Genomic DNA, 22,459 nt, shown 5'->3' on the forward strand with positions numbered 1-22,459 from the left:
AAAAAAAAAAAAAAAAAAAAAAAAAAAAAAAAAAAAAAAAAAAAAAAAAAAAGTTGGGACTGGAAACGTCGTTTCACTAGAGGACCTTTTTTCTTGTCAGGTTGTTTTTCCTGACAAATTTGGGGTTAGCAAAGTCAATAGTTAACAGGCATTCACTGCTAATTGTATTTATTCCTCCGCCACCTTGCCCATTTTCCTTTCCCTTGTGGAAAACTGAGTTGGTTCTCCAAAGCACTCTGTGAGTATGTTTCACACCTGCCCAAAATGATCACTGTGAGACAGAGGACTGGATGATGCCAGAGGGCAGAAGGGTGCCCAGAGAGGGCAACACCAACCACCACCATTGTGGAAGACCAACTACCATCAATACAGCCAGGAAACAGATGGGGATAGTTTGATTGCTGTACGGTGCTAGCCTGCCATTTCCAGTCATACCCTTATAAAAATGTACACACAAAAGCGCACTGTGATGGTTTGTATATGCTTGGCCCAGGGAGTGGCCCTATTAGGAGGTGTGGCCTTGTTGGAGGAGGTGTGTCACAGTGGGGTTTCCAGACAGTAGAAAACTTCCGTGTGTACTTCAAGAATTCTTACATGTGCCAGAAGACTGTGAAACACTATTGTTTGAACCTAGGCAGTTTCTAACCCAAATTCTTCCTCTACTCTAATTACTGTTGGCTGTAACTGGAGACTATTCTCATATAATATTGTAAGTGAAAGGAAGAGGACTGAAAATATGATTGTATATCACATTAGATTGATATAAAAAGAATCCAAAGAGACATGGTCATTTTAAGAGAGAATTTTCAGGCCAGAAAGACATGTATAAAAATTTTTTTAAGGATTTATTTATTTATTTATTTATAAGTACACCATTAGGCACACCAGAAGAGGGCATCAGATCCCATTATAGGTAGTTGTGAGCCACCATGTGGTTGCTGGGAATTGAACTCAGGACCTCTGGAAGAGCAGTCAGTGCTCTTAACCCCTGAGCCATCTCTCCAGCCTGTAAAATTTTATCAAACAGGTTTTTAAAAAAGATTTATTTATTTACTTTATGTATATAAGTACATGGTAGCTGTATTTAGACACACCAGAAGAGGGCATTGGATTCCATTACAAATGGTTCTGAGCCACCGTGTGGTTGCTGGGTATTGAACTCAAGAACCCTGGGAGAGCAGTTAGTGCTCTTAACCTCTGAGCCATCTCTCCAGCCCCAAAGAGGTGTTTTGTTTTGTTTTGTTTTGTTTTGTTTTTAGATAGCTTAAATACTTGGATAACACTTGTGTGTTACCTGATATGGATGCTGGGAACTAAACTCCAGTCCTCTGGAAGAGCAGCAAGCTCTCTCCAGCACCTAGATTTTTTTTTTTTTCTTTAAAGGGAGAGAAACAAAACCAGAAACATAGCATGTATAAAAGGTAAGGCAGATGTGACCAACAAAAGGACAAATAAAAATTCATGCACTCGGCAGACCAGCTGCCAGCTCCATTCCTCCGTTTACAGACACGTGTGTACAAAAGTGAACATGCACATCATTTCTGTGTGTATGTGCAACTGTTGGGTTCTAAAGAACGAGTGAGCCAAGTGTCACATTAACATATACAAAGAAAGGATGCAATCAGATTTTGGGAGGTTGGTCAGTCACAAAAACGTCAAAAAGTGTTTGTGGGTAAATGTGTCGCATCTAAAGGCCACCTCACTGTAAGGACTTGCCCATTACAGACATACGATATAGGCAGCAGGGAGCAGACATTTAATCTTTTCACTGCTCTGGAAGACGATAAAATGGATTCACTTTGTCCCAGTCTCAGTTCCTTTGTTCTAACTCTGTGCTTACCAAGCACACAAGCGGACTAGTTTCTGTGGGTAATATTTTTCATTGTCAATTAATAAGCAAGTTCCCACTGCTGTCTGGCTCCCCAAGCAGGTTTTTCCAATAGAAAACAACCTGTCAGAGCAGTGTAAGTAGTGCGCCCTGTGTGACTATTCAATATTTTAGGAAATATATCCGTGTGATACTTTGTTCCTACCCTGGGGCTGTGAGCCTGGGCTACATTAGTCTACACTGAGAGGTGCTGCACTGTCAGCTGATTTTTCTAGGCCATGGTAAACGCACACACAAAACAAATACCATTTTGTGCTCCTTTTTGGACACAAGCTTGACAGCATACTGTGACATTATCACTGGTCAAACGTGGTTATATATCCAGTTTAACATTTTCTACATAGAGAAATGCTAGACTCTGCCAGTTGTTCCTCAAACGGGTGCATACCACCTGACAAATGGAACACTGGCTTTCTTTTCTGAGAGTCAGGTTCTCCTATGCCCAGCTCTTGAATGGATTTGCTTTCCTATTTCAATGTGTTTGCAACTTTCTACTGCTGACAGCTCTGTCCTCATTCTTTGTGGCTTCGGCAAAAGGTCTTAAGAGAATTATTTAAAAATCTTGTGTTCATCTTTTCATTTTCTATTCTCCCTCAAGCCCATGTCAAACAAACATTTGTCTTGACCAATGCCCAGAAATCAGTATGTTCAAGAATCCAATGAGTTATCTCATGAGCAAACACAGTTGTTAATCTTGGCACCATTTCTGCTTCTTATTTGATATTGCTTATTACTATTTTCTTCTGTTTTAAAAGAGAGTTATTTATTTCATGTATATGTGCCTGAATATGTGCACATTGAATGTATGCAGTGCTTATGTAGGTCCAGAGAGGGTATCAGATCTCTTGGAATTGGAGTTTTAGGTTGTTGTGAGCTATCTCATGTGGGATCTTTTGAAAGATCAGCAAGTACTCTCAATTACTGAGTACCACTGTGTTATTTATTTATTTATTTTCTTAAACTACCACCTGCTGGGCCTCTGTGACACTGGATTTGTGTTTTTCTTCTATCTTGTAGAGTGTCCTCAGTTTTCTTTGACTAAACGTTGGACCATTAAGGATCAATTATTTTTATCCTATTCTTTCTTTACTGTTATTTTTAAATCTACTTGTTCCTTGGGTAACTCTTCCAGTCTCATGGTCTTAAATATAATCAACACACCAACATGGAGAGGTTCCTCCAGTCCCACCTTTCTGGAGATGCAGATGCGGTTCTTCAGTGGTCTACTGGGCATTTGCCCTTGGGTGCAGTATGGACTTCCACATTCAAAACACACACTGTCTTGCCACATAGGCTCCTGCATCACAACTGGGTTCTGGCTGCCCATCAGCTCACAGCTCTACTCTCCTTTCTGAATATCACCTGCTCTGACTCCTCCTCACCTTGTCACTGCTAAGCCAGTCTCAACTGGTCTCACTAGCTCTACTTTTGCCTGTGGCTGTATTTTTTACGTGGTGGCACTAGAGATCTCCATAGTACAAATCACAGCCAATTGTGCTTTGCAATGGCTTCCTCTTTCCGCCCTTTGTCATTACATTGGCTCACAGACTATGATTCTGGTTCTGTCCATCTCTCTAAATTCATCGTTGCCACCCCATCTCCCACTGTTTTTAGCATATAGCCTTCTTGCTGTTAATGCTCCCAGCGGATTCCTTCCTTGGGGCCTTGGACCAACTGTTCTCTTGGCCTGAAATACTTCTCCTCCAGGTAGCAGTGTGGTTCCCCCTCACCCCTTACTTCATATAGGTGTCTGCTTGATGTTGCCTCTAGTAAGGGTTATGCTATTTTTAATGCCTCCCCTGCACCTCTACTCTTAATCTCTCACCTACTTTTTCTGAAAGTTATTTACTTATTATTAGAAAAAGAGTGGTTTCTAAACTGTCTCCCCAGCTGTACCTCAGAAGATACAAGGACATGTGACTCAAAGGTATAAAATATAATCTTGTAATCTACTGAGGAGTTACTTAGACGTAAATGAGTGAGCAGAGGTCTCTTTAATCTACAGAATAATGGTCAAGGTGCCTCTTCTGTCTTCCTGAACCTTCCCTCCATACTGGGTTTAAAGTTCTATCTGCTGTCTGCTTTTGCTCTGTACAGCTTTTTGTCTTTAGGTGGTTTGTGAAGGAATTCTCCTGCTTGGTCGGGAGGCCAGGTGTCAGCCTGAGAACAGAGCGGCTCATACCTGGGTGCAAAGACCCTGCAGTGGGAATCTGAGGAAGGAACAGTTTGAGGTGGACCTAAAACTTGACACCAGTGACCTCTGGCCCTTCTAAGAAACTACTGAGGACACTGGTACAGGGTGCCAGAAGGCTAGTGGCAGTGAACACAGAAAGCAACCTCCCAAGGAGAATCAAGGCAAATCTTACTGGTATTAGCAGCTCCTGATCCAAGTCTATAGATTTTATAATCTTGCGGTCATATACATTTTTCATACATTAAGCAGAACAATGCAGAAAAGTCTGCTAAAAACTCCTAAAATTGTCACATAAAGAAATCATGTGCATACACATTTACTCTGCAATGTTTGTCAAAGAACTTGAAGTAAAGGTAACAATCATACCTGTTATACAGAAGGCGCTTGAAGTCTTGAAACAGAGTATCTTTATTCTTGTCGATAAAACCGATGGCAGAATAGCTGAGGAGAGAACAGAGCATGGGCATCATCGCCATGTACGAGCCACGCCCGAGCTTCCCTAGTGTGCACAGGGCTTCTGCTATCAGTTTTGCAATTGGATTACTGTATAGCTGGTTCACTTAGCTCTGAGGTAAAGGCTAGATCTTGCACACCACATAAAAAGGACTCTGTTTCTCTCCTTCAGAAGGAAAGTGAACACCAGTCCTACCATTCTAAGAATATCATTTTCTACTGACTAGCTTACCTCAAGAAGATGACTTCAAAATAGATAGCTGTATTTATCATCCAGCACGCCTAAGATAAAAGCAAAGCAGCTGCCAACAGGAACTAAGTGTCCCATCCATGGGAGGTCAAGCGACTTGCTTAAGTACCACTCAGTGTACAGGGTATGAGAGAGTCCAAGGAGAACTGCAAAGGATGGTAAGAACTGGGTAAGCAGAGAGGAAAAGGACCGGCAGGTAATGAGGAACAGGCAGGATGAAGGGCTGGAAGCAGGTACATGCAGGAGCATTACAGAGAGGAGCCCACTATTCATCATCAGGAGGAAGGTAGAAAGTAAGGCTTTGAAAGTCCAGCTAAGAAGGCAGTTAGTAAGAAGAGTCCAGGCAGGGAAACTGTACTGCAGCAGTGACCGGAAAGGCTTCTACAGGGAGTCACACTGTGCTGGGGTAAAACCAGGGCTCGGGATGAGTAGGTACAGGCTAGGTAACTGTACATAATAACTCTAAACTCCATCTTAGCAGTTCTGCTCTCTTGCCCGTCTCCATTTTCTACCTGACAATCACATTGATACTTCTCAGGACCCTAACCCTGACCTTTAACCTTACATATTTAATTTTGCAAACAAAAAAATATCCCAGGTATGCTATCCACAGGGATTTAAGGCCACCACACCCGAAATTATTTTGCTGCCTGCCTAACCCAGATCTTCTTCCTAATACCTTCCTGTCATTCTTAATTGAACTCATAAACTCCCCTACTCTTCATCTAGTGTTAAACCCGCACAGGTTGAGTTTCAAAGGCCACAGTATAGTGTTCGAGTCTCACTTTGATTTGATCCATTTACTTTTCCAGGCATCTCCAATCTGCACTATGGCAAGGACGGATACACCCCTGCTACTTCCTGAATATTTTTTCATCACCCTTCCCACTTCATCCTATAAAAATAATTCCTAGCACCCAGAGCCCAGCAGCATCAGCCTCCCCAGGCATACACAACACCCAAAAATATTATAGTGTTTTCTTACTCAGAGTTTGTCACAACACTTGCTATGACTCATATGGAAATTATTATAACCTATCTTTTCTTATGCACACATATGTATATGTACACGTGTACATTTATGCTTAAATATACATTTAATCCCATGAATATGTGTACATCTTGCATGAAAAGAACCTTGTGGCCAGGTACCATACCCTGTAATGTATTGGGAATCTAGAAGATAACCCATAAAAACCCAGTAGAGGACTGCAAGCTAAAGGAGAAGCCTGAGGCAGTGGAATGCCAGTTGGAACTCTGGACCAGGAGCCTGGAAACCTAGTTACTGCTTCAGTTCTCCCATAAATATAGCATGAGACTTTGGGCCAGATGTCTATTGTTCTGTAAGAGTTGATTTCTCTATAAAACAGGAGGACTTGGGGGCAGAGGTCTCTGCCCAGCTCTGCCCTTACAGCGCCCTGACCATCAAACAGCAGCCTGAGATGAGGCTTGAGCTTATCCTAGAGAGAGGCATCTCAGTGGAGCTGGACTTTTTAACTTAGCACTCTAAAACCTGGGCACAGGGTCAGAACTGTGGGAGATGATGATGTCCTGCAATGATGGCTAGTTTGACAGAGGGTGGTAATTTAGAGTCATATAGTTCTTTGATTCTGGAGTTTTAATTTAGTCAGAAATAGCTATTAAAGTTTCTTCAAATGTCTCCCCAGAATTTATAAAGATAATCATTTGCTTTTGTCTTGATTAATCTCTTCTTGTAGTGGGTTACATGGGAAGAATTCCTAACATAATAAATAAGGAAAAGGCAGAGTTCTTTAAACGATAAAGAACAATGAGGACTAGGGTTCAATGATGAGTGAAAGATAACAAATTCAACCTGAACAATGACCCCGTGCCAAATACAGCCACACCACAATCCCTTGGGAAAAGAACTCCCACACTGGAACTTGGGAATGCTGTCTTCTATGTAAAGAGATGTGATTTTGTTAAGGATCTTGAAAGAAGGCACTAATCTAAATGCCACAAAATCCTTTTAGCATGGGGGGGACAGTTAACACTCAGGAGAAAGCAGTGGACAGAGGAGGCAGCCATAGGAGGTAGAGTCACAAGCCAAGAAATGTCCATAGCATCAAAAGGTGGAAAGGGGGCAGAGTGTCCCCGAGAGAAGCTTCCAGGATAGGTGTAGCCTGCCGCCATCTGGTTTTGATCTTCCTGCCTCCTGAACTAGGAAACTAGGAGAGCTCACATGTGTGCTTCTGTGTTTGTTTTTGTGGTGCTGGACCCTCACCTATGCCAGGCAAGCACTTCACCACTAAAGCTACATTCCCTAGCCTAGGTGGCTGCTGCTTTAAGTCACCGGCTTGTGACAGTCTGATACAGGAGCACCTGAACCCTAACATAGCGAGGTCATTTTCACACCACTTGGTATTTCATGTCAATTGCTATTTTTATTGTAAGGCAATAAACAATTAAAAATAAGAATTCTCTTTTTAAACGTTATCTGACAATAATACAGTAAAACTTCTGCTTGCACAGTTGCTGTAGCCCTGCAGACACTGGGTGCTCTGCAGTTCCTGGCCCCTCATTCTCTCCTCTCCCATCTCCAGGCTTTCAGTTAACAGTGTGGGACTTGCACACTGCCTCCTCCAGCGAGATTCTCCAGACTCTTCGCTGCTCCCATAATGCTGAATGCCTCTGCAGCTAAGACCTTCCGTCCCTTCCTGTGACGTAGATGTATCTGCTTGTATTCACTGTCCTGCTGGCTTCTTATGGGCAGCACCCATCTTCTCTGTGTGTCTACTATAGACCCAAGGCTATTGATATACTAGTTAATTTTTACTGAGTTCCAACCACACCAGGAAGTGCACATAGTCACACAATATATGCTCAAACCAAATGTCTGAGAAGCAAGGAAGAAGTGAAGCTATGGCACGTTCTTCAAATCAAGAGACTAAAATACTCTCATCTACCAAATGACCTCTCCCCCTGGCCCCACAAACACATGAAAAGAAAAATGACTGATAGTTTCCTAGTCTTATTTCCTGAAGAGAGGCTGCAGGCAAATTATCATGCTAGGCACCAGAGGACGATACTTACACCACGTCACCTGCATAATGCCGGATTCGAAAGTCCCGATCAAACTCTAGAGTTTTGTCTGAGGCACAGGTCTATGAGATAAAGGACATCAATTTGAAAAAAGGTATTTTCAACGTCTAAATGTACATTCTAACTTAATATGACCAAACATCACAAATTACAATTCCTAAATAAGATCCCATTCTGTGGGGTTTGTTTACATCCACGGCTGACAAGGTACAGGCAGAAGATTCATGCAGAACACAGCTAGTCTCCATTTGCTGGTTGCTCTAATAGTTGATCTGGCCAAGTGGCTAGGTCTAGACAATGCATATGATCTGTGGCTATCCCATACCTAGTGTGGTCAGCGGTTGGCAAATGATGCCCTTTATTTAGTTGGATGTAAAGGATGGTCCCTAGCAGGCGGAGCAGCCAAACAATGGATAAAGTATGGCTTTCTGAGAAACAGACACGTGCTGTGCTATCATCTTCTGATGCTTGAATCTTTCTCTTCCAAGTCCCACTTGGAAGGATCACACTGAAGGCTTACTATCTGTGAGGCACACACATATCACAGTCCATATAATCTACTCTTAGAGCATAACAATGTTTCTCTCACATGCATGTTGAGACTCAGTGAGGTAGACAGATAACATTACATCAAATTGCTAGTAAGTGGTAGCCCTGGAAAGGCTCCAGGAAACAGAAAAGACCAGGTCTTCATGCATACAGTGTTTTGGTTCATCTGCCTGCTGAGCTGGACTCCAGCTTAGGTGATCTTCATAGAAATGAACGCTGTATACAATTTATCATTGAAGGGGACTACTTTGTGAAATGGAAGGCTTTATATGTCCCTGGATTTCTTTCTATTTTTTTTTTTTTTCTTTTTTTCAAGACAGGGTTTCTCTGTATCGCCCTGGCTGTCCTGGAACTTACTCTGTAGACCAGGCCTCGAACTCAGAAATCTGCCTGCCTCTGCCTCCCGAGTGCTGGGATTACAGGCGTGCGCCACCACGCCCGGCTTCCTGGATTTCTTCATGACTTCCTCCAACTTTCTTTGCTACAGTAGAGCCCAGACAAGCAGATAAGTAAAAGTCTACACGGTACCACTTAGAGCTGTAATTCGAGTGCCACTTAGATGACAGTGTCATACAGCACAGAAGCCTATCCAGGTTAGCAGGCTTCACATGCTAAAGGAGCAGTGTCTAAGAGTTTCTCAAATGAAGAATTATAGGAAGCCAGAGGTTTACTCTCTTTCAATAGTTATTTATCTGAGAAGGTAGAGAGTTAAGTAAATCTGGAGACCAAGGCATCTAGTATAAAGGTGTCTCCAAAATATATCCTCCTCCAGATCTCTCAAAGCTGCACTTTTATTTTTAATTGTGTCTACGGGGGTTTATGCACAGTGAGTGTGGGTTCCTTCAGAGGCTAGAGGGGGTCTTGGATGTCCTGGCTCTGGAGTTAAGGCAGTTGTGAGGTGCTTGACATGGGTGCAGGGAACTGAACTCTGGTTCTCTGCAAGGCCGGTATGCACAAGGTCGGTGTGCACTCTTAACTGCTGAGCATTCTCTCTAAACTGTTCCCCTTCACCTATGTCCTTTTGAAATATTCTTTAATTTGTAAAATTTTTGAAGGAATAAGACTCAAATTATGAGCCATTCTTACATTTGTATAAAACACAAAGCTGTGATTATCCTCAACACACACACACACACACACACACACACACACACACACACACACATCCATTAACTTTTTCTTGTACTGTTATATACTTTTAATTTAGCTTTTTATTTTAAAATATTTTATAGTTGTTTAGATCATGTAACTGCTTCTCCATGGTACTTTTAATGCAAAAGGAAGATTTCTAGCCCCAAATAAAAGTCACCAATCTTTTATTTAATAAGCCAGAAGTCTGTCTGATCAGTTAGCAGTAACAAATGATAGCTGGCTCAACATACAACCCAATGGAATTATTTAACAAAAAGGTATGAGGTGATTTAAACAGCTTGGCTTAACAGCTGATCTTAACAGCTTGGCTATTTCATTTCTTCCCTTAGTAGGTAAAATTCCTCAGAAGATGAGGCTGGGAGATGGCTCAGTTGGTATAGCGTTTGCCGCATATACATGAGGACTTGATTTGGATCCTTAGCAATTACATAAAAGTTGGGTACAGTGATGTCTGTAATCCTAGTGCTAGTAGGGCAGAGACAGGAGGATACCTGATAGCTTGATCAGGGAGGTCCAGGCCCAGTCAGAGACCTTGTCTCAAAAAATAAACTAGAAGGTTAGTGGGTTGGCTCAGTGGGTAAAGATGCTTGCCACCAAGCCTGAGTTTGATCCTTGGAAGTTACATGGTGGAGAGAATGAACTCCTGCAAGTTGTCCTCTAACTTCTACATGTGTGTCAAGGCATGCATATGCATGCACATACCCAAATACATAAATAAATGTAAATTATTTTTTTTTAAAGTTGGAGAGCAATAGAGAAGATATGGGATATTGACCTCTGACCTCCATATATGCTTACATACAGACATATACACATACCACATATACACAAATTCCCCAAAGAATACAATTTAAATATCTTCATCTCAGTATTTATCCATGGGATACTGAGGGAGGAGGAAAAGAAGTAGGTACTTGGTCTGTTGGGAAACTGGGACTTCCACCAAAAACAATAATAAGGAAGGAAATAAATAAGAGAAAGAAATCAATCACTACATAAATTACCGTTAGCATTGTCTATCAAATCCGTAGCAAGTGTTTAAACACAAGATGTTCAGTTGCCTTAGGAGAAAGATTACAGCTTAGTGTGTTGGCATGCAATGCCAGCATTAGACATTTGCGTGGCTGAGGCTCAGCAGAGCCCAGAGGTCTAAGGTCAGTCTGAGTAACACAGAGTCCATCTCAAAAAAGAAGGAAGTGAGATTGCATTTCAAAAATACTTGAAGGGTTAGATGGATGGCTCAGCGGTTACAAGTACTTCCAGAGGAACTGGGTTCAAGTCCTCCTGAACAACTCCAGCCTGAGGGTATCTGATACTGTCTCCTGGCCTTTTAGGGCACTGTATGCACATGGTGCACAAACATGCAGGCCAAGTGCTCATACCCATAAAATAAAATGAAAAAAAATTTTTTTTTGCCTGAACAATTTACTTAATTCAGCTATATAAATGGCTGAAAGATATATAAATGGCAAAAGATAGAATAATAATTACAGATATCTATTTAAATATAAACAATTTAAGAAAGATTTATTTGGTATGATAAATCAATATAATTTCACCACTACTGACTGTCTAGTATCCAGAGGGTACATGAGCAGATGAATCTCCACAGCCTGTGATGACATCCATAAACTCCCTTCCAGTCAGCCATTTGCCTAGATAAAGATGCCCCCTAAATGTCTCACTGAGACTAGGGTTACTTTCCATTTTGTACCATTTTGTGCCCAGCACTGAGGACTCGACCTGTTTAAGGAGAGGTACTTAATTAGACTTTTGGGGTATAAGTGGGAAGGGACCCAGGTTCTTAATGTCAAAGATCAGTCTGCATTAGCTGAAGACCAGCGTGTAGCTACAAGTGACAGCCCTGAGGTAAGTGTCAGCTAATAATCAATTTACAGATGATTCACACCCTATTTATAGTTAATGGTAGAATTTCTCCATTAAGATTACATAATTCCAAGGGGACAGAGTTAGGAAGTAGATTTATTCATGCAGCAGTGGCAATGTGCTGCAGATTTACAGAGAAACAGAACCGCTGCCCATTTCTTTCTAGATGGGAAGGAACAAGGTATGTTTTCTTGGCAGTGTCTGGTTCCTGAACAAGCTTACATTTGTGAGGAAGCCTGGGGTGATGATGGGGTGTCCCTCCCTAACACTGACTCCTAAACAAACACAAATGATGAGCATACTGCATATAAGGTCTTGCACCAGAGTCTGAGAACCACAACTCCTACCAATTATTGTACAAATGTGGTTTATTTGTGACATTTTTAGATTGTAAAAAATGGAGACTTGGAAGTTTACTCAATACACTAAAAGAATGCATTTCTCCATAACAACCATGACTGCAGTTAAAATCTCTCATTTTCAGCAGGTCCCAGGGTCTGAGGGATGCAGTCAGAACACACTCCATATTTTGTCAGTGAGGACTGCGGTGGAAAGTCAAGGACAAAAGCAATTTCTTATGCAGAGCTATCAGATGCAGGCATAAAATTCTAGCACATGGACAAGGACTCAGCATCTATTGGCTACAAATGACATCACGCTTTTAAAGAATCCTGTTCATTTTTTCCTGCATCTAGCAAATTCCTTAGTCTGTAGCTCCCTCTCCTGGATACTATGATTCTGTTCAACCTTATCATTGTATCAGAGAAGCAGAACTCACAGAGATACACCATTTACCAGACAATCAGGCCTTTCCCCTTTATTTAACTGTATGTTCTTTTAACCTATTATAAAGCAGTGTTGCCCCGCCAAACAATAAGCAAAAGTCTTATAGCTCAAGTTAAGAGGAGGGTCTTATTACCTTTCGGCTGGAAAAATGACCATGTTTGCCCAATTTACTGTTAAGGGCCTCAAGGAACATTCCGTCAGTGACTTTGCCAACATTCATACACGCGTCATCCAGGATTGCAATGATGCCTTTGTGCTGCTGCTCCACGAGGTCCACAATGATCTGGTTGTTGAAGTAATCAATCTGCAGGACAAGCAGGAAAACAATGCCCACGAGAACAGGAACCCCAACAAGCAAGACACACGAGTGTCCCCTTCCATTTCACCTCAGTGTCAACGGGGCAGACAGCCAAGCACACGTCAACAGAGGTCTCTGACCTAACGCCTTCATTCTTGTGCTCTGAAGGGAATGTCAGTGATGACTGGACTAAGGCAAGAGTGATTAATTCTTGTCTTAGTCCTTCCTGCCTCCCCATCCTACACCCAATCACACTCCTTCAATTGAGATTAACTTTGCTTTGGGGACATGTGATGTAATGTAAGCAGACAGCTTTGATTCTCATGATAAGAAGAATGTTACAGGTGCTGAGTGGGTGACGGTCAGGATGCTGTTAAACAGCCCTACTGCAAGAATGACCCGTGTTTTCATGTTTATATGTTCAGTACTATATTTTCAGTTATGAAGAAAAGTTATTTACACCTTTAGAAAAATGTCCTAAAATACAAAAATGAAGGAAATCTATTACTGGCAACCATTTCAAATATTAGGACTATGAAAGTAAAATCTTCTGTTGTCCTGGGAATAAGAATTACCTTAAAATTTCAACTGTATTCCTAGAAGCCACTGATGTTTGCTGAAGAGTCTAGCAACTCTTGGTTAAGTTTAATGGCGCTCTAAGCGCTGCTTAAAGCATGCTTTTAAAAGTCAGGCTTTTCTGGTGACCTGAATGCCCATGAGTTGGGAGAGACGTGCAAGATGACTTATGGATACAGAGGTCCTGTGTCATACCCTCGCTCCAAATGCAAACACTTTTTAACAGCAACTTTCTTCCTATGATTATGGAATCTGAATAATAAGCTTTATAACTAAAATCTAAAATCCAGCTATGTCTATATAAAACATACAATGTCTACAATACATTCTAAGAAAGCTTCAGGCAAACAATTGAATTGAAAATTGAATTTTAACTTTATGGGAGTTTGCTAGAGTAAGAAGTTCTCAATAGTTAAAATGATTTGTAGGGGCTCCAGAGATGGCTCAGTGCTTAAGAGCACTTACTGCTCTTGTGGACAGATATACCTGATTCAGTTCTTAGCACCTACATCAGGTGGCTCACAATCCCCTGTAACTACAGTTCCAAGGTTTCCAATGCCCTCTTCTGGCCTCCATAAAACCTGTAAGCATGCTGTGCACATACAGACAAGCATGCATGTACACATAAGGAAAAACAGAAATTTAAAAACCAAAAGCATTATTTGCTTTTAGAAGCAAATGAATCAGAGGGATAATCAGATTTTTATGAACTCCTGGTAGGCATCCACACACAGGCCATAAAATAGGCTGTGAAGAAAATCTAATTCTGAACCCAGTCAAGACACTAGATCTCATCACTAACACACAGAACACACAGGTACACAGAAATGTGTTAATGACACTTCACGAATTGGATTAGCAAAATCTGGGCTGGGAAACCTTACAGACAAAAATGCTCATTATAGAAAAAGTGATCACTCTTTTCAACAAAAGATTACAAGGGAAAAAAGAAAGGGATGGGAAGAGAAGGAGTGAGGGAAGAAGGGAGGGAGCACATGAGGCAGACATAAGTGAGAAGCCTTTCAATCAATCAGTCAATCAATCAATCAATCAATCAATCATAATAGATCTATTCAAGCAAACTGTCTCCATCAACAGCAATAAAACAACTTAAGAAGTAGAAAATGAAACTAAAGGAATTGCTATTCATTTTTGGGATGGGATCACAGAGCTGTGGTTACAGTTTCTGTAAGATTATTTGTCTCTTAGAGAGATGTGGAAAACTACAGGTGAAGGAATGTGATGGCTGAGTAGTCAAGGTAATCTGGATGTGTGAAGAAGGCTCTGTGGCATGAGGAGGGGAATGGGGCAGAATTCATGTTTCCTTCTTACTCCAGAGAACGCTTGAATGTTCTAGAAAGCGCAGTGCTTAGAAGTTTGGGGCTCTAAGGCAAACAGAGGCTCTGATGCTGGTGCACACCATGCTGTTTCTGTCGCCTGGGAGTTGGGTTCTGTTCCCTTAGTGGTCTGTTGCAGTTACAACTCCCTCACCTTCAGGGTTACCGAGCTTTTCTGAGGTGTCTGGATTAGTCACTACTGTTAGGCTTCCCACTGGGAACTAAGCCCACGGAACTTGATATTCTGATTGTTGGAGGAATTTTTGCCTTTTTTATTTTTATTTTTTGAGATAGGGTTTTATTGTATAGCCTTGGCTGGCCTCAAACTTGTGATTCTCCTGCCTCAGCCTCTGGAGTGCTGAGATTACATGTATGTGTTACCACAACCAGCTTCAAAGGATATTTTGGATTAGTTACCTCCGAATCACACCTGAGTAACAGGCTTTATGATAAGATTCATGCTTTAAAAAAAAGCCTCAACTTCAGTTTGAGGCTTTTATTGTAAATTAAACAAAAGATTTATTCTTAGGAAACCTCATATAAACTTAATTGAATTGTATTTTAAATAGCTATGAGAGATCACTGTTTAAATCAAACAATAGGCAGCTCTTTTATAATAAAATTGACAACTCTGATTTATTTTAAATATGTAAAATTTACGTGCATTTACTTATGACATTTTTTGGCATTCTAATATTTAACACATGATGGAAGGCAAAAATGCAATTTGAGGCAGAAGTGCTATTTATTATACCACTCTCTTTTTAAAATTAATAAGTAGAATAGAAAATGGGAAGGTATGAATATAAAAATAATTTAAATATGACATTTCAAATAGCTTTTGAATTGAAATGTCAATACTATGTTTGATATCAAAGAAAAAATACTGGCTTGATTTTTATTGTGTGGAGAGAGTGGAGTTTTATAAACCCAGCAACCAGGCATGGCAGCGAGAGCCTATAATCCCAGCACTTGAGAAGTGGAGCTGGAACGAGGAGTGCAGGACATCCTTCGTCTCATAGTAGGATTCAAGGATTCTGGGAAAACATCAGACTGTCTCCTAAGAAATAAAGGAACCTGACAAAATCTCACAAAACAGAAACAAATAACTATAAGAAAACGTCTGAGGGTTTAAAAAGTCTACTGCCAAAACTGTTTTAAAATACAAAGGAATGAGAAGAGTGACACGCACACAGGGCTCACTCCTGTCAGGAGCAGGAGAGAACAAGGAAGCCTGGAGAGCCTGCCTCTCAGCTGTGAACCTCCGACCAGTATCACTTCCTGTCTCCATCTGACAGTTACAAATATCCACAAAGAGCCATGAGGAGAGAGGTGACAGCAAAAGGGAGACCGTGAAACTGGACGGGAATACAATGTCCCAGTGTTCCAACCACAGGCTTCAGAGAATGGGAGCAGCAGCAGCCAAGGGCGATCACTACCACTTAGATCACAGAGGAGCAGAGGGAATGACTCCTCCCTAGAGGAGGAACAGGAACAACTGGCTCCGGAAATAAGTTCATCTGACTCAAGTCAAGAGAGTGAGCTTCGAGCGGTCTGCTAAGGTGGGCAGCACAGGGGTGTGTCTCCTTACGTGTTTCCAAGGGATGCCCTCCCGCTGGTACTCCTCTTGCTCCTGTTTCAGCACCAGCTGAATGAAGAGCTGTTGCAGTTTCTCGTTGCAGTAGTTAATGCAGAACTGCTCAAAGCTACAGGAGACAGAAAGTGTTAGGCTAAACAAACCAACAAACACAAACCCCCCAAGCAGTAGGATTTTCAGTATCATACCCCGCTTACCTGTTGTTGTCAAAGATTTCAAAGCCATAGATATCCAAGACGCCAATAACCGTGTTTTTCCCATGTACCGTGGTGTCATAGTTCTTGACCTCGATGATGTCATTGATGCGAGTGACAATCCAACAAAAGAGGCGCTCGTATATTGCCTGAGAGGAGAGCACCATAAATCCTTGCCTGTTTGGGAATGAGTCTCTCTGTTTGGACTAGGGATGTCTTCAATCCCATCCGCTTTCTCCTGACTGTTCAGCACGTGTGTTGTTGCCTGAGTAGACTGATTAGAATGTACATCTCCTATTACCAGACAGCTACATGGTGTATGCTAAACTGAAGGCATTTTTAAACACAGTTATTGACTACCATTTGTATTTTAAGACCATTCTCCAGGCATGTGTCTACGCCTTACTACATCACTGATACATTTGTACTTCTTACCTCTGAAACTGCTCCTACTTTGAGCTATGAGTAAATGAACTTGGATGGTTAGAAAGTTATTAACTCATTCACTAAGCATTTGCTGGGCACTCAGGCATACAGTGGAAATACAGCACTAAGTACACAGAAAGTCATAATCTCCAAGGAGTGTAGGGAATAGGGTGAAGGAATACATACAGAGTGTCTGAGGTGACTTTTAAAAATTATTCTGTGTGTCTGTATGTGAGTGAATGTAGGTGCCCTTAGAGGTGTTGGTTTTCCTGGTACTGGAATTACTGCTCATATGGGTGGAGGGAAATGAACTTGGGTCCTATACAAGAACAGTAAGTGAGCTTAACCACTGAGCCATCTCCCCAGCCCCTCCTGAAGTGACTCTAATTTATTCTGTGTTCAGGCAATCCAGGGAAGTCTTTCCTGAAGAAGAGACACCTGGGCTGAGTCAGAGGTATGACTAAACAGGGACTATTTGAGAGGAACAGCCCAAGCAGAGATGTGGCATGTGCATAGGTCCTGTGGCTGGAAGCAGACAGGAGAGCTTAGGAGGCAGGGGAGGTACACTAGTGCCATGCTCTGCTGAGGTAGTAGTTTCAACTCCCTCATTCCCACAGTCGGTTTAGTTTGCTTTTCTAGCAGTGATAAACCAGGACATTCACTGAGACGGTGATGGCCAGAGAGTCTCATGGTTTCCTAAAGTCCTTAGCCCACTGTCAGGCATGTCTGAACACATCCTTAGAGAATTTTAGTTATGCTGCAACCCATGGTTCAAGTCTAGCCTCACCTTGGCAAAGGCGTCTCTGCCGTAGCTGGCCTCCTGTTCCGTGTGCTGCTTGTCGATGATGTCGCGGCCTGTGGCCACCGTCCGGTAAAGCAGGGCTTTCTCCACCATGTCTGCCTTAGTAGAGAGCAATTCTGCTATGACAGACACAACCTTGCCATTCTCAATAAGCGGCGTGTCACCATCTACTATAAATTTTAAATTTCCCTATGTCAAAAACAAAAAACAAAAGATAGCATCTCCGATGAGCTTCCGACACATCACAGGTTCAGGTGAGCTTATTTGTACATACCTTCCTAAATATGCATGTGCACACGCTGAGAGCCTCGCCTCACACTTCCTTCCCTCTTTTCTACCTGGCTATCCTTTCATCTTAGTGTACAGTTCTGACAGAAGGTCTATATTGTTATAGAGTCAAGTTCATGACTAGCTTTGCCATCTGGTCTATGGTGCTGGCCTTGGATGAGGTGTCTATGCCTTGGAGGCCACTTGCCATCATGTTTCAAATGCCGTCACTGTTAGGCTCGGCGCTGAGTTCAAGGTCTTAGGAAATCACAACACAGTGAACTGGGCAATATCTCCCAACCTACAGTGGCTTGAAAAACCCATCATATGATAAAATAATGAAGAAAATCAGGATACAGTTTTCAAAGCCACAGGTGAAATTTTCACAAAGGAAATTACTTTTAATAAAGAACAAAATCTTCAAGAGTGCCCTGTTTCTACAGGGAGACAGTAAGTACACTTTGAGAGTCCCTACTCACCAAGTGAAGAATAGCAGCCAGAATTTTATACACAGTTTGAATCTCCTCAGGTTTGAATCCAATTACTTTCATGGCATCAGCTACGACTTTGAACTCTGCAGCGTCATTGATGGAAGACTAGACATGAACAGAAAACTGTAAGTCACAAACATTTCACCTGGGCATTCACTACAAAACTGAAGTGTTTAGCCAAAGTCTTGATGCCTTTGTAGTAAATCATTTTAAAGGAGACAAATATTAAAAAAAAATATTTTGTTTTGGAAATGTTTAGATCTATGAGGCCTATCTGTGTGTGACATTTGTGCCCTTTCCTGAATGGTTCTGTCCTGAGCTGCACCACTGAAGACCACAGCTCCATGTTCCATGGAGGCAATGGCATGGGATGTGAGGTCACACATGAAAGTGCTGACTGTGAGAACTCTTAGGTCCAGGGCTGGCTACTGCATCGGCAGCTCTCTCTCCCAGGTCCTCTGTGCAGGCTGGCAGCAGCTCTCACACTGTATAATCAGGCTTAGTGCCCAGCAGAGGAAAGGCAACACCAGAGCAAGGCCACCAGCAACACCCAGAGCAGCACCCAGAGCAGCACCCAGAGCAAAGCTACCAGCTGCAGTCACTTAGCACGCTGTTAGGTAGTCCAGAACTCCATCATTTCTCTCATGTGATAAGTGATAATAAGTCATAGCTTCAAACTGGAGCACAGGAGCTAAATGATGAATGTGGAGCCCTAGGAGACATGGACACTGGGTTGGGATATCCCAGTGTGCCATCAGATTTTACAGTAAAAAAACGGCAACTGCTTATTCTACAAGTTTCTCCAAAGTAGTTCTGGACTAAGCCTTTTCTCAACAAACTGCTCATTTTGCCTGGATGGGGCCCTGGCCTGATGCTCACTTACCGAGGAAGGATATACAAAACAAACCTCCTCTGCTTGAAGAGTACATGTTCCTTTGTGTTATAGACATAACCAGGCAAGCTCCTACATCTGCCAGTGTTTTCTCACTATGAGATGGATGCTTAACCTTATTGAGCCTTAATTTCCTCTTGAATAACACGGAGAGATTAATACACTTCTTACAGGTTGTTGTCTGGTCCTTACCACAGCAAAAAATACTCAAATATCAGATATTGCCATTATAACTACATGTTGAGATTGTACTTCTGTCCCATACAAGGACATTTCTGGCTGTTTCCCTAGCAGCCATTCTTCTCTTATTTCATTATTGTTTAGAGAATGAGATTTGCTTAGTCCTCTTCAAGCTCATCCCTGGCTTGCTCCTAGTCTCAGGAGCCTTCATGGTTCTAAAGTGAGCATGGCCACTATCATGGCTAGTATATGGTCACCTTGACACAAGCTAGAGTTATCTCAGAAAAGGGAGCCACAATTGAGAAAATGCCTCCAGAACAACAGCCTGCAGGTGAGCCTATGGGGCATTTTCTTAATCAGTGATTGATCTGTGGTGGCATGGCCTATTGTGGGTGGTGCCACCTCTGGACAGGTGACCCTGAGGTGTGTAAGAAAGCAGGCTGAGTAGGCCATGAAAAGCAAGCAAGTCTGGAAGCATCACGCCTCCTGGGCCATGTGCACTGCCTTGACATCCTCTGACTCCCTGGATGATGGACTGCAGCTGGAAGATGTACTAAACCCTTCTCTCCTTAAGTTGCTTTTGGTCATGGTGATTATCACAGCAGCAGAAACCCTAACTAAGACACCCATTTCTTCCCCAAACCAAGTGAGTGCTTGGCCACAGGCTGTGATGTTGGAGGCGTGAGGAAAAGCCCATGACAGACTGTGGAAGGCGAGGGTCACTATGTGTGGCATTTCCTCTGCCTGCGAATACTGGGGTTGATGATGACATTTTGAGACCACAGCAGAAGCCAGAGCAAGAGGACAAGCAGTTTACTGAGGGTAGCAGAGGTGCAAGTTACAAGCCACAGACCCCACGTGTGCTGCTGAGGTGCTGGTCTGTCGTACAGGGCCAGCGCATTCATCACTGTTTTGGGAAACTTTACCTAGATTTTCTCTTACCTGTGACCCAAGGTATCTTAATTTCACATGAGTCTTACAGCCTAAGATTAACTAAAATACATGTAATACTTTATGGGCACTAAAATCATTTATGTTTGTATGGGAGAATTATATTGTAATATAATAAATGTAGGTTTAAGCAGGGTTTGTTGTATGATTTTTATGAATGAATATACTACAAATCATTACTAACTATAATCTGCATAATAGGTCTTAGGCATATGTCTTAGGCTATTTTCTTTTCTTTTTCTTTTTAAAAATTAAGTGTATGGGTATTTTACCTGTGCTACATGATGTGTACCACACATGTGCCTGATACCATGGAGCCCAGAAGAGAATAACAGATCCTCTGGTGCTGAACTTACAGAGGGTTGTGAGCCACCATGTAGGTGCTGGGAATCAAATGAGGGTTCTCAGCAAGAGCGGTCAGTGCTCCTTCCTGCTGAGCCATCTCTCCAGCCCTAGCTTAGATTTTGACTATGAGCAAATAATTTGTCAGACAGAAAGGGGGTAATCCAAATAGAAAACAAATAAAAACAGTACAAAAGATGAATTTTATTTATAAAGAAGTTCAAATGTCAACTTAATACTTAGGATTAGGGTACATGACCTGGCACAAAATATTTTGGTAATAAGATGGTCTTATTGCAGAGGAATAGCCCAGTCACTAGCTGTAAGTGTTCATTTCAGAATCCTCTATACATATTTATGTATTTCTGGCAATGCGGAGAAAGTTGGAGCATTGCCTCTTTCTGTTTAATTTTCAATTCATTTTCAGCCAAACATTTCTGCTCTTAGAAAAGTGTCAAAGGGTGGCAAACCTAAATGCCAAGGAAGAGAAAATTAATTACTTCTATGAACAGCAATAAAAATATCGCTAAATCAGTAATGAGGGTATAACTAGCATAAGTGAAATAATAATTTAAATAAAAAACACTTCTCATCGTTTCCCTGTCAGAGATCTTTTTATTCTTCATCCAACTAAAATCACCAGTGCTTTCTCAGGTGAGAGCCGGTCTGGCTGTGAAGTCACCAGTGCTTTCTCTGTGTGACCCAGGTGCAGTTATCATCTTTCTGTCACACCCTCTTTGGTACTGGGGATACTGCTGGCAGTGTACTTTTTATTACAGAAAAGTTAAAAATATGGAAATAACTGTGACCCAAGCCTTGCATAGCACTCTCTGTGTTTCTATTCCCCCCTCCAGCGAACCACGGCACACATTCACTTTTTATAAACCCTCTTCCACCAACACATTGTTAAACTGGCTATGGGATGACTAGAGGAAAACTAATTCAAACAAAGAGCTAACCGGGCCTTCAGATGTGTATGCAAGTGATTGCACACAAGGGAAGGGAAAGCTTGAGTCCTCTTGAAAGATAACACAAAGGAACAACCTAAGGACCACAAAACTGTTTCTAGGACAATCACAACCAATACTTTAAAATAGTGGAGGCTGGGCAGTGGTAGCACCGGCCTTTAATCCCAGCACTTGGGAGGCAGAGGCAGGTGGATCTCTGAGTTCAAGGCCAGTCTCTATAGTATGAGCTTTAGGACAGCCAGGGCTACCTGTCTTGAAAGACAAAATAGAGAGAGAGAGAGAGAGAGAGAGAGAGAGAGAGAGAGAGAGAGAGAGAGAGAGAGAATATCAAAGTGCTTTAAAATTTCATTCTGTTATAACATCATGCCTTTGGCTAAATCACACAAACTCTTATGAGAAAGGCTTGCTAGTGCTCAGTTATTTTCATGGTTTCAGATAAATGGAGTCAGATCAAATATTAAGAGATGTTAAGAGAAAACCCTAAACACACAGAGAGGAACTTTTCTGTGAGATGAGGACAGTAGAGTCATGCAAGGTTAGTTAGCCAGGTTTCCAAAGCAGTGGTGGAATAAATTTTGGACTGAGATTTTTAAAAGCAGAACAGAGGAAGCACTCATCCGCACTGGGGCAGCAGAGGGCCTGGGTGAACAGCCTGTGCTCCCTCTGCCTCTTAGTTCTCAGAGAAGAAACTCACCTTCAGTTGTGCCCCCACACGGATGTAGTTGTAGGACGAGAGTGACTTCTGCAGGTGTAGAGAGTGCAGCATCTGCTCAGAACCTCCCTGGAGGAGCTGAAAAATATTTAGTTGAAATGAAATTGCTGTGATGGGGCGCCTCTCCTGCCCAGGAGGGGTGTTCGCCTGGCGGCTGTCCGCAGGCTGATCCAGCACCCAACACCTTGCCTCCCCGACCGAGGA

The 22,459-nt window shown here is 42.1% G+C and overlaps 1 protein-coding gene across 1 annotated transcript in view; it reads right to left on the bottom strand.

Moving 5' to 3' along the window:
- The window catches only part of Myo1d (myosin ID), a 285,134-nt gene that overhangs the window by 172,101 nt on the left and 90,574 nt on the right, over positions 1–22,459 (bottom strand). Inside the window, exons 6-13 of the mRNA XM_021211724.1 lie at positions 22,238–22,333; positions 18,199–18,315; positions 17,438–17,641; positions 16,228–16,373; positions 16,025–16,139; positions 12,356–12,526; positions 7,840–7,910; positions 4,449–4,523 (exon numbers count right to left, since the gene is read on the bottom strand). Coding sequence (XP_021067383.1) covers positions 4,449–4,523; positions 7,840–7,910; positions 12,356–12,526; positions 16,025–16,139; positions 16,228–16,373; positions 17,438–17,641; positions 18,199–18,315; positions 22,238–22,333 — 995 coding nt within the window. The remainder of the gene's footprint in view (positions 1–4,448; positions 4,524–7,839; positions 7,911–12,355; positions 12,527–16,024; positions 16,140–16,227; positions 16,374–17,437; positions 17,642–18,198; positions 18,316–22,237; positions 22,334–22,459) is intronic.

Source organism: Mus pahari, chromosome 14 (genome assembly GCF_900095145.1).
Source record: "Mus pahari chromosome 14, PAHARI_EIJ_v1.1, whole genome shotgun sequence".
Classification (NCBI taxonomy): domain Eukaryota; kingdom Metazoa; phylum Chordata; class Mammalia; order Rodentia; family Muridae; genus Mus; species Mus pahari.